At 34.8% G+C, this 12,039-nt stretch overlaps 1 protein-coding gene across 2 annotated transcripts in view; it reads left to right on the forward strand.

The window, feature by feature from the left end:
• GTDC1 (glycosyltransferase like domain containing 1) overlaps positions 1-9,210 on the forward strand; it is a gene marked incomplete at its 3' end in the record, with an annotated part of 383,897 nt that extends 374,687 nt beyond the window's left edge. For both annotated transcript variants that reach the window (XM_082658781.1, XM_082658780.1), the window contains exons 9-11: positions 2,192-2,262; positions 2,965-3,056; positions 8,101-9,210. In XM_082658781.1, the coding sequence (XP_082514907.1) occupies positions 2,192-2,262; positions 2,965-3,056; positions 8,101-8,184 (247 nt within the window). The remainder of the gene's footprint in view (positions 1-2,191; positions 2,263-2,964; positions 3,057-8,100) is intronic.
• Between the last annotated feature and the right edge of the window lie 2,829 nt (positions 9,211-12,039).

Here is a 12,039-nt window from a genome sequence, read left to right on the forward strand (position 1 = left end):
ATATTTAGAATCAAAAGCCCAACAACTATTTGCAGATAAATTGTATGAATTGAAGTGAATAGATCTGAATATTAAGATTCATAGATTTAGCAGATGATTTGTTAATTGGAATAAAAAGGTCATTTGCTAGTCATTTTAACAATAGATCAATTGGAACCCTATTTATTATTTAACTGGTAGTGCATAAGAATTGAAATGATGAATAATTGTATTACTGTCATGAGATGATAATTTTCTTCAAAATAACAAAATATGAGAAACTTAGAAGGAATTTTATAAATTTCTTTTAAAATATTGTGGCAAATTTAATATATTTTAAAACACAGTCTTGATATAAATAATGTGTATAATAAGGTTTAGTATTTTAGAGGTCAAAATTATAACCAAAAATGGTGATTGTTTTTTTTCTTGTTGAATTAGAAATATAACCACGAAGAAGATAATTTACAAATAAAAGTTGGAATCCAAGTTTGTAAATTTTTTTTCTTCCTAAATCAAATAATGCCATTCCTCTCTCACTGTATTTTAATTAGCAGAGGTTTTTTTGGAAATGGCAGAGTACATGCTCATACGATGACTCAAAATGTAACTTGGCCTGCAGTTTTCTTTCGGGGAACAGAACACTCTAATTCAAATCCATTATTAAAAAGCAGATAACGTGCACTTTCTGAAATGCCTGTGACTTCACTCTTTTGATTTTATATAATTATAAGAGAATGTTCATATGTATTTGCTTTTCGATTGGCAAAGCATTTTAAAACTGAGTGTCTTCAGATAAAGTGCATATTTTCTTTTTGTTCATAAAGAATATCCCCAGTCTATGTGCTCAAAACTTTTGTGAATGTTTCATAATGCAGTCACAGTGCACAGTTTTATAGCTGTGCTTATGATAAGAATTTCTATACATACCCTATTTATGTAAAAAAGAATATTAGATATTAGTTTGGATTTTGAAATTAATCATTGGTAACTAGATCCTGTGCCTTTCCACTGTGTTATCTGGTAACTGCTAGCAGTTCTTAAGCAAAACTTTGAACTCAGTGTTTTTCCAAACTTTGCAGCTCAAAGTAAATACTTTTCATTTAAACTAATTTCAGTTATAAAATAGGGAAAACATCACCCACTTAAAAACAGCTTAAATTGCATGTACTTTGTCGCTGTAAATAAACAAGGTAAACATTGACATAACTTCAAACTATTCTTGGGTTGAAAAAAATCTGCAGTTCAAAATAAAATTCTGCCTTTGGTCAACATTTTGGATGCAATTCAAAGTTTCTCATAAAATAAACATATTTTAAAGAGTGTTTTGAATTTCACTGCATAATTCCTAGCCAACAGAAATTACAGTGGTATCTTTAAGGTTTATTGTATGTCAGATCAATAGCCATTATGCAGGGCTAACACAGCCATCAAGATGCAATACCTTTCTTGTACTTAACCCTTACCGCTATGACATGAAGAAAAACTTCCTATAGGTAGGTGGTCCCTGGGGAAATCCTCTCACAAAGTGAAACTTTCTTGTTTCTTTGTTTAATAATAGCAGTATTCTTTTTGGATAAAATGGAAAATGAGCTGAATTTTGAGTCAAGAAAGCAAAATATTCATTAAGGTAATCTTCATGAGAGTTTTTCAGTAAAAGGGGGGAATAGTTCTATATCCTGCCTAATAAGTAACTATTCTGAAGCTTTAAGCTTAAAATGAAAATGCCCCATCACAACAGATTGTAAATTTTTTTCTGATGCTTTTAAAAGTGCCTCGATGATTTCTACAGCTACAGTGTTAAAGTATTTGCTATTTTATTTAAACATTTTGAAAAATGAACATTCTGGGGCTTTGCAGCATTATTAAGAAAAGCTGTCCATACTTTACCATGTTGTTACATGTGTTTATCTGCTGATTATAAAATGTGTTAAACAGTATTTTAAAAACAAAAAAAAAAATGCAGAGCTGCGCTTTGATTAATTCAGTGAACAAAACATATGCTGTTGGTTCTGTTCTATGAAATTCATATATGATTAATAAAATCTTTTAAAAGAGCAACTTTGGCTTTTCGGATTGTACTGCCGACCATATTCTTCATCCCAGTTAACTCTGGGCTCATACTGTTAACTTAGACAAACAAAACCACTTTCTGGTTCTGATGGTAATGTCTTTTTAATATATTTTTATCCTCTTCCTAAAATTTCTTTAGGTTGGAAGCTGTGTATTGTGGTTGTTACCCACTCTGTCCCAAAGATTTGGTTTATCCCGAAATATTTCCAGGTAGCTACTTTAATGTACTTTCGTCTTTGTTGAGATTTAATACATGATTCATGCTAAATTAGAAAGTTTGAAAATAAACTTAGGCAGGAGCAATTGTTTATTTGGCAAGTCAACATGTTAGTGTTAAGGAAAATTTTATGTGTTTTAATACATTAGAGTAAGCTTATATTTACCATCTGTTCTTTTAAGATAACAAAAAAGCAAGTTTTCAAATAGCATTCTTCATTGTTAGCATACACATCCCATAATGATGGATTTTTATAAGCAGGTCAGTGTTGCTGCAATTGCTTACAGATTTTTTTTAATGATATACACAGAGAAAAACTGAGGACTGAAAGTCACACCAAATTATTTCAACAATTGACTAGTTAATAATATGCAACTGTTGTACAGGGTACATACGGCTGTCGTACTAGTTCTTCGAAAAAATTCTCATCACTAAATATATCACATATGCATTGTGTTACATTAGAATAATGTATTTTAATCACCCAAAGGAGATGTCTAAACAGCACAACTACACAGTCTTATTTAGCATTAAACATCCTTGTGAGCTGAGGTAACCTTATAAAATCATGCTTAAATAATGTAAAACACGAGGCGGCACAGAGCAATATGCATTTTTAATTAGTAAAGTGACTAATATCAAGTGTGTGCTTTGAGGTTTTTGTTTCATTAAAAATGTATCTGTTTTTCCTGCAGCTGAATATCTGTATTCTACACCTGAACAGCTTTCAAAAAGGCTCCAGAATTTCTGCAAGAGACCAGATATTGTAAGAAAACATCTCTATAAGGTAGTTATTGAGAAGAGATTTACGTGGTATAAATGCCATATTGAAGTACAAAGAAAAATCTTAAAAAAAAAAGACATTTAATTAACATACTAATGTTTAAAGGAAACATGCTAGGGAGGGATATTAGTTGTTACACTAACAAGGATTAATTAAACTGGATGCTAGTTGTATTAACCTAGGCCTTATGAAATACGTGCACTTAATGCACAGTACATGCTTTTTTTTTTATTTATTGTTTTCTAAGATGACTGTCCTTTACATTTAGCCCCAAGAGGCTTATAAAAATGAACCTGGATTAATGTAACTCATTAGTTTAAAAGGAAGTAAAGGAAAGATTCTACAATTATACTAATGAGGATAAGCCTTTCTTCCCATCAGAATGAAATCTTCAGTCCTCAAAAATTCAGGTGAATGACATTCATGAAGTTTGGTGTTCATTTTTTTAACTACTTTGAAGATGATTTTCAAAGAATCAAATGTTTCCTTTGTCCAGTTTAGTAAAATTACATAAAAACCCTCAGTTTGTTTAGAATTAGACTCTCAGTATCCTCTCTGAATGACAAAGGCAAAAGGAAAAGAGTTTAAATAGCATCATCATTCAGTTCCCTCATTCATTATCTCTTTTCCCTTGTTTGAATCAAGAATTTTACATTGTTGAAATAACAACACAAAGAGACCCTACTAAAAGTCTAAGTAATTGAACTGGGACAAATCTGCTTTATGAGTTTTGAAGGTGGCTCTAGGCCATGAGTAATATACCTTTTTATATTCTTTGAATGTAGCAACTTCATTTTACATAAATCCAGTATAGTTTACAATCTAGCAGTTTTATAATCCAGCATATTTTAATTTTCCTGTGTTAATATATAATCTTCCTACATGAAATACAGTTCGCTGCCTTTTTTCTCTCCTTCCCCTTGTCATGGCCTAAAATACATATTTACATAGTGATACATCAAAACATGACTCTGTTTCTGCAGGAAACAGTTAAACTTCAAGAAAAAGGGAGAGAACCAAAAATGCAATTTAACACCCAATTTCAAGCTCATTATCTTTCATTGTCTATTAACTTGGCAATGGTTCAGAAGGTAGCTCATAATAGTTTAAAATGCTGACTGAACAGTTCCAGGCTTCAGTATTACTCCTTCAGTCAATACGATTGTATCGTATACATGGGAAGCTTCAAAGAGAAAACAGACTTCCAAGGTTTACATCCAGATTTCCTAATTTTGAAAGTTCAGTCGTGGTCTTGTTTGTGTAAAATATTAATTTAGTAGTTTCCCACGTGACAGACTATCAAAATGTGCAGATTATGAAAGTGAAGAGATAGAATAATATGTATTAACACAAGTGGATTCATTTTCTACATATGACACAAAGCTATTTTCAATGAGTTTACCGTTGAATTATTGATTTTTTTTTTCCTTCTGGTGAATTTTTGGGCAATATTTTTTTCAGTTTTATTGAGATATAATTGACATACTGCACTGTATAAGTTTAAGGTGTGCAGCGTAATGACAGACATATATCGTGAAATGATTACCACCTCAAGTCTTAGTTATCACCCATCACCACATATCGGTACAAAAAAGGGGGCAGGAAGGAATGTTTTTACCTTGTGATGAAAATGGTGAAGCATTGATAATTGTATTTCCACCATCAAAATTTATCCGTTTTTAATTTGGCTTCCAGGTAGGCCTTATTATTCCCTGTTATTTTGCATCTGCAAATCTTTAACCATTTCAAAAATTACTGCAACAGGTTGCTTTTAGTTACAATAAAAAACAGATCTCCAGTTGAAATATTTTAATACAGCTATTGCCGTAACATAGCTATAATTATTTATTTTACCAACAACTTCTGGAAAAACTTTGAAAGAATGTCAGCTTAGTGGTATGCTGTTAATATACCAAATTGTTCCTCCTATAGCTTAAAAGATAGCCTATACATTAAATGTTTTTTCATGTTACTATGGTTTACATATATTTTTAGTCCACGCATCCTAAAATGGTCCAGCTCAAAGTTTTATAAATTAGTGTTTCACGCATAAGCATTTATAAGAATGTATATATGTAATTCCTTTTACATACTTTTTACCATGGATGTTTTTTTCTTATAAATCTATTATACACTTTAATATATGTCCTCATTCATAGGTTTTGATGACATAATATCCAAAAATTCATCTCAAAAATTAATAAATTAGTCCAAGAAATAGAAGTAATCAAGAGCTTTATAATGCAATTGTCAGGACAAACTGGTAGAAATCACAGGAAGGACCACAGATCTAGTTGGGTTGTTGTAATAAGATTTAGAGCTAAAACAGAAAAAGAATGCCTGCTAAAACTTTATAATTAAGATATAATAAGTTACACTATTTTTTTACCTTGTGCTTTATAAATATAAACATATCAGGTAACATTTGCCCTCACTAAATACCAGAGAATTATTTCCCCCAAGGCAGCTTTTTGCCTACTTCTCTTATGCAATGGAAGAGACTTTTGTGTATACTATAAAGAGAGTGTTGGGGGGTTTTTTTAGATTTGTTCCCTTGGACAGTGCTGTTTTGCTTTTAAAAACATATGCTTCTAAGATCTAAAAGGATAGAATGTCACTGAATTCTTTAATTTGCTCCTTTTACATTTTTACACCTTACTCTCTTTTTCTGTTGTTAAAAGTTTACATTTTAAAATCATCTCAACTACTTACCATGTAGAGTTCACTTTAGGATAGGATTTTTCATATGGATTCACACTTAGAAATTTAATGACTAGAATAAGGCTACTAACACTTGGCTCTCTTCTCACTTGAGACATTATACTTTCAATATGAGTGAGAGTTTGGGGGCTATAACTTGAAGCAGGATTTGAAACAGAATGCTAGTAACTGAAAAGCAGAAACAGAATTTGATACTTTTTTTTTCTTAAAGTGACTCTTCCTACTACAGAACTCTGTGCCCATGACTTCTCACCTGAAATGGTTTCAGACTTGAAATGTTTAAATTCCTCACGTGCGTGCAAGTGTGTTCCCTTTATCTCCCCCTCTCTTTTGCTCTCTCTCTCTCTCTCTCTCTCACACACACACACACATTTTTCTTAAAATATTTAAAGAAATACATGCAGAAACTGTTTCTTAATTATTTTAAAAACCATGTTCTGAATTTTTAAAAATCTAAAGCCATTTCTTAAAAAGTTTGCCACTAGGCTCAACCGTTGACTGCAGCTTTCTTGTACTTTCAGGACGCGTCCTTTTCTGAGTAGGTTAGACCCATTAGCCAAACACTTGCCACAGAGATAAAGTAGGTTTCACTTCATCTGGAATAGGGAGCTCTTTGATGACTCCTAAACCAAACTTGAACACAAGATTCGAGAAGTAATCATAAAGTAATCAGCCAAGGATTAACTTCTTACACTAACATCGGGCTTCCTTTTACAACCGAAGTAAGTCTAATACCGGGAAGTTGTAATTTTTGGCTCATTTTGACTATGAGAATTTACTTCCCGAAAGTTCCCAACAATTATTTGAGATCGGTACTTTGTGCTTTTAGAGAAACTTTGATCATTATATTTTTAAATGCTTTAGAAGAAAATTTATGTTCACCCCCTTGTTACTGGTATTGAAAAATAGCACAAGAGTACAAGTGGGGCAGTTGTATAAAGTATATACTGCCCAGACTATCAGAATAGATTTTCATTCCCACGCTATGTTTCATTTAGTTTTATTTACAAATTGAGAGATATTCTGTGTGGGAAAAAAAAAGAGATGCCATCCTTCCTTTGCTTTACGAGGGTAAACTGTAGTTTCTTAAGTTTTTTCAGATGATAGCAGCTGATTTTTATTTTGTTCTCCTCTTCAAGTTCTTCAACATTCCAGAAACCTTTATAACCTGCTGTTATTTGTAGGAGAGGGCAATTTTCAGATTTCTGCCTAAAAGTGATTCCAAACAATGCTTAAGCTTACAATTCAGACTCAGTGCCCAGAAAAGCCATTTGTGGTTTTGTCTTAATTATATCAGGCTATATCTCCCCGAACTACAGCCAAGCCACTTTAAGGTTCCTTCAAGAGACTGGTCACTTTATAGCCCCCTTTTAATTTGAGTTTCTACTCTAGGTGTGAATAAGGTGGTACTCACTAGTATTAACACGCCTCCAAAGTCATTACTTTTTTCCTTAAAAATGAACAGTTAAAAGCTCGTGATGTTTTTAGAACTTCTAAAATCTCTCATTTGCACCAGCACAATTTAAGGCAAATTCTCAGTCTCCATCTCCCTCCCTCCCCACTACTCTTCCCTCTCTCTTTCTTCACGTCTTTCCTTGATTTTGTTTTGGCTTGGTTTTTCCTTGATTTGTTTAAGTAAAATAAAAGCAAAAACTCTTTAGCACAATAGATATACTCGGGGTGATTAAGATCAGTTAGAGGTTTTGGCTGCTTCTTTTTCTCTGCTACTAATTTGTAGCCTGGCTGTAGGTGAACTTCTTGGCCTCTATATGATTCATCTGTAAACTTGGAAGAATTCTTTTTTCCTTAATTTTTAATAGCATTTTCCCCCTGAGGCCCTGCTATAATGAAATAATGAATATAAACCCGTTTGTAAACTTGAAGTGCTTTATAATTTCCATGTAACAGTAATGGCATTTCTCTTGTGCCTTCACCACTTAAAAGTAAAATTCACATCCTCAAAAACATGTATTAAGAGTGTTGTGTATCTTATGTTTATAAAAGTTAAAAGTTGGATGATAAACTTCTAATAGCTGTCATCCATAACATAAACCAGGAAATATGTGTGCAGTCAAATGTACCCATTTGCAAAAAAAAAGGGGGTAGGCAGCTTTCCCCAATGATTGGAAATACAGTTACACTTTAAACCAATCAGAAACTGGGATTTCCTGAGGTGATGAAACTCGAGAACCATTTACTTGGTGGCTTTTTGAAGTCTAATTGATATAAATTATGCAAATTTGCAATATGAATTTTCAGCATGCTTTAGTCTTTCGGGTCGTTAATGCTTCCTCATTGCTTTCTCTTCTCTCCCTCCCCCTTACAGGGTGAAATAGCTCCTTTTTCTTGGGCAGCCCTACACGGTAAATTCAGGTCTCTGCTTACAGCAGAACCTAGGGAAGATTTGTGACAGATGGGGCTAAGTCACAAACTTGCAGCCTAAGGCAGAATCTGTAGAACTTTCCAGAGTGTGCCCATATTTACCTGATCAGAGAGAAAAGAAAATCTGCAGAGGAAGCTGAGCCTGGCTGCTTGTCATAGCTGACACAGAGCCATCTGCCACAAACCTGTGGCAGCTTCAGATCTCCAATCCCTGCCACCACCCCAACTCAAATTAAATACAGATTCCTAGAGACGTTATGATGGTTACACATGTCCTCGGCATCACATGGAGGAGACTGTTCAAAAAAAATATGTGGCCTGTTGTATAACCGCACTCATGTATCCCATATGTGATGCCACATTGAATTTCCGGTTGAATCCGTTTTTATCCTTTGTACTGGATGACATGGTGCCTGAATTCTTTCTTTTTGCCGACACGATGGCAGCCAAACTACAGCTTCAAACACTCTCACTTGGCTGGGTTTCTACCTAGGTTGCCAGGTTATCATCGGAGCCTTCTTGTGTCCTCAAAGGGCCACAGGGTCTGAAAGGAGGCTCAGAATGCTACCAACTAATTGGGCAGCCATCTCAGAAATGTTTGTGGGCAAAGGTCTGCTTTAGCACTTTTCTTTTAGCAAATTAATGACTCCCTGGCACAGGGGTTTTTAAGTGAAGGTATTAATAAGGGGTCTGGCAGGTATTCCCATGATTCACAGAGTTACATTTGCATTTAATTTATCTTAAAGAAAAGTTGCAAGATAAACAGCTGTAATTCAGACAAACATGGGAAATACACTAAGTGGGGCCATCTCATCCATAAAATGAACACTGAGATACTTGTTTTAATTTTTTTCCAGGGATAAAAATAGGGAAATTAAAATACTTCTAACAAAACCAGTAATTTTGATATAAATATCCATCAAAAGTATTTGCATCCAGCTACAAATATAATCTTTTCAAGATAAATCACTTATGATTCCAATAGTCAAGCTGCTCTATTTGTTGATGTCAAGATGTTTTGAATGGCTAGATTGTAAAATAAATTTTTAATAAAGTGCCCACTGCAATTTTTAATTAACATATCTCATTTCAGTGTAAGGTGTGTACATCTATCTGTATGTTTCTCACTGAACACTTTCCTTGTGTCAGAGACAACGAATACAATTGTTTCTTTTCCGGATGAACAAGGATCTGTTTTGCAAATGTTTGTAAGATATTATGACATTTCCAAGATTTTCTTTGCATTCTGGAAAGCAGGAGGTAAACATTTGTAGTCATTAAGGTAGAGTCTGTTGATAAACCATCTTCTGTTTACTGGCAGGTAAATTGTAACTTTCCTAGCTTTTGAAATGAATAACTTCTCTAAGCTGTAGAGTGAGAAGCGGCCAGGGAGAGGGGGATAGACAAGGGCCAAGCCTGGCTCTCTGGCTTTCAGAAGGATTGAGTGGTCTAGCAGGCATCCGAGATAGAGTGGGCACTGGTTCAAAAGTCTAGTAGGGCCCATTTCACAGGTGCCAAAAGCGTAAGCAGGAAATAGATCAAGGTCAGGGGGCCAGAGAGAGTCCTCTGGATAGAGGCAGACTTGCAGGTCAGAGAAAGCAGCAGTTCAAGGCCCATGAGGTCAGGGAATTTAAAAGCAGGAAGAACGGGCTTCCCTGGTGGCACAGTGGTTGAGAATCCGCCTGCCGATGCAGGGGACGCGGGTTCGTGCCCTGGTCCGAAAGGATCCCATGTGCCGCGGAGCGGCTGGGCCCGTGAGCCATGGTCGCTGGGCCTGCGCGTCCGGAGCCTGTGCTCTTCAACGGGAGAGGCCATAGCAGTGAGAGGCCCGCGTACCGCAAAATAAAGAAATAAATAAATAAAAATAAAAGCAGGAAGAGTAAGAAGCAGGAACAACAGGCTCTGTCTTTGCACACAGTGAGAGCCATATGTGTGATGGACATCACAGCACTAGCCTTGAGTCCTCCTCCCGCTTTTGAGAAGGCACTGAACAAATTACCCCCAACCCATAAACAAAGAGCTCAGGAATTATTTGAGAAGTCCCTTCTGGTCTGAGACTGTGGAACTCGGAATCTATCAGTTATGCTCCTTTTGAGTGGAAAAGTTAAGATATAAATATGCCTAAGAGGTTCTTAAGACTATTCTCCTGCGCAGGGTTTATCATCTAAAGAGATGCTTCAGTTAGAAAGGTGCCCTATCATAGATGATGTCTCTCAAACAATATTACGTGCTCACGGCCAAGAAACAGTGCTTAGTTTACTATGTTTTACTATCCTGCAAATAATGAGCTCACATTTTACAGTGAACAAGATATTACATGCACAACTATCCATATATGTTTTTCTCACTAAGTGATGGGAAGACAGCATGAATTACTGTTCAGATAGTGCATTGAAAACATTTAAATATTTGCCTGATTCTGGCAAACAAAATATTGCAAGTTACCTGTGTATGGAGGGTTTTTTTCCTACACCCATAAACTCAAATCAAATTTCGTCTTTAGCTGTGCCCAGCATTACTTCTGGAATAAAACTTTACATGAAAGTGGTCACTTCTTAAAACCATGCTGTCGGGTTTGGTATTAGTGCAAAAAAGCAATAAAAAGTTTTGTAAATGTGTAATTCTTAACATTTGAAAAGATAACTGTATCTATGTATGTGCGTGTATGCTTCTCAACAGCCATGACATGGTGGCATGGAGGGTTATTAAGTAAGTTATCCCATATTTTGTTGAAGTCAGAGGATAATCAACGGTACAAGTTGACTATTTCCTGTTTCCCTTGCTTTCACTAAAGAGAGCAAACAGTCCCTTTGTTTCTTATTTTTAGTACGGTTCTGGAAAAACAATTTTTTTTTGAGCATTCAATTCTGTTCATTTTATTCTTTTTAAATTAATCATTAAACCAATTTTAATCTTAAATGTCTTTAGAAGTCCGCCCATTATCAACCTTGATACAATGTCCAGAATGCTTGCCCTGAATTTACCTAATCTGTGTTTCTGGCTAGGTGTTTCTATAATAAATAGAAGAGCATCCAGTTCTTAACTTACTCATTTATACCAGGTTAATCAGGAATAGGTCAAAAGACCTCTCCCCAAATGGTCCTGGTTTAACAAGCATCCTTCAAATACGGTTGAGTTTAAATGCCCTGCTCTAGCTCTCCGTTCTTCAGACATGCCACATAAAGATGGCAGCACAATCAGTAAGTCAGTGGAAACTCAGCCATAGAGGACTGCACAGATTCATTTCAACACCTTGAAATGCATCTGGAAGCAAAGATTTCATTTTATGTTGAAGGTGTTAATTATATTTGATATTTTTAAAAGTAAAATCTGTTTTTGAGAAAGCATCTGCTACCCAGAAATATTATGAGCCACAAAAAAATTTTCATTTAAGTCTCAAGATACTTTCTGTGGGTGATAGAATCAGTTTTCAAATGATAGTCCATGCTGTATTTTAATGTTGACATATTCTATGAGAGATATTCATATTCCTCTATTGACTATTGACAAGTATCACCCTGAGTGCCTTTCTGTTTCAGTGGAAAGCTGGAGAACATGTTTCATTTTAAAACTTGAATTCAGATACAGGACAACTGATGCTTCAATAACGTGCCCTCCCTTCGAAGTTATTCATTAAGATGTAATTGGGAAAGTTTAAAAACATGCAACAATTCTACATGATGCTCAAAGACATGTACATATGTGATTAAAGTATAACAAAAAACCTGGGAATTAACACCAAATTTACAATAATGATTAAGTCAGAGGAGTGATGGTGGGAAGACCAGACATATAACTGGGAGAGGTGTGCTTACTGTACAGTTAATCTTAAGCTGGGTCATAGCACACAAAGGTTTATTTCTACCCTTTATGACTTTTTACA

This window comes from Grampus griseus (genome assembly GCF_964374135.1).
Source record: "Grampus griseus genome assembly, chromosome: 7".
Lineage (NCBI taxonomy): Eukaryota > Metazoa > Chordata > Mammalia > Artiodactyla > Delphinidae > Grampus > Grampus griseus.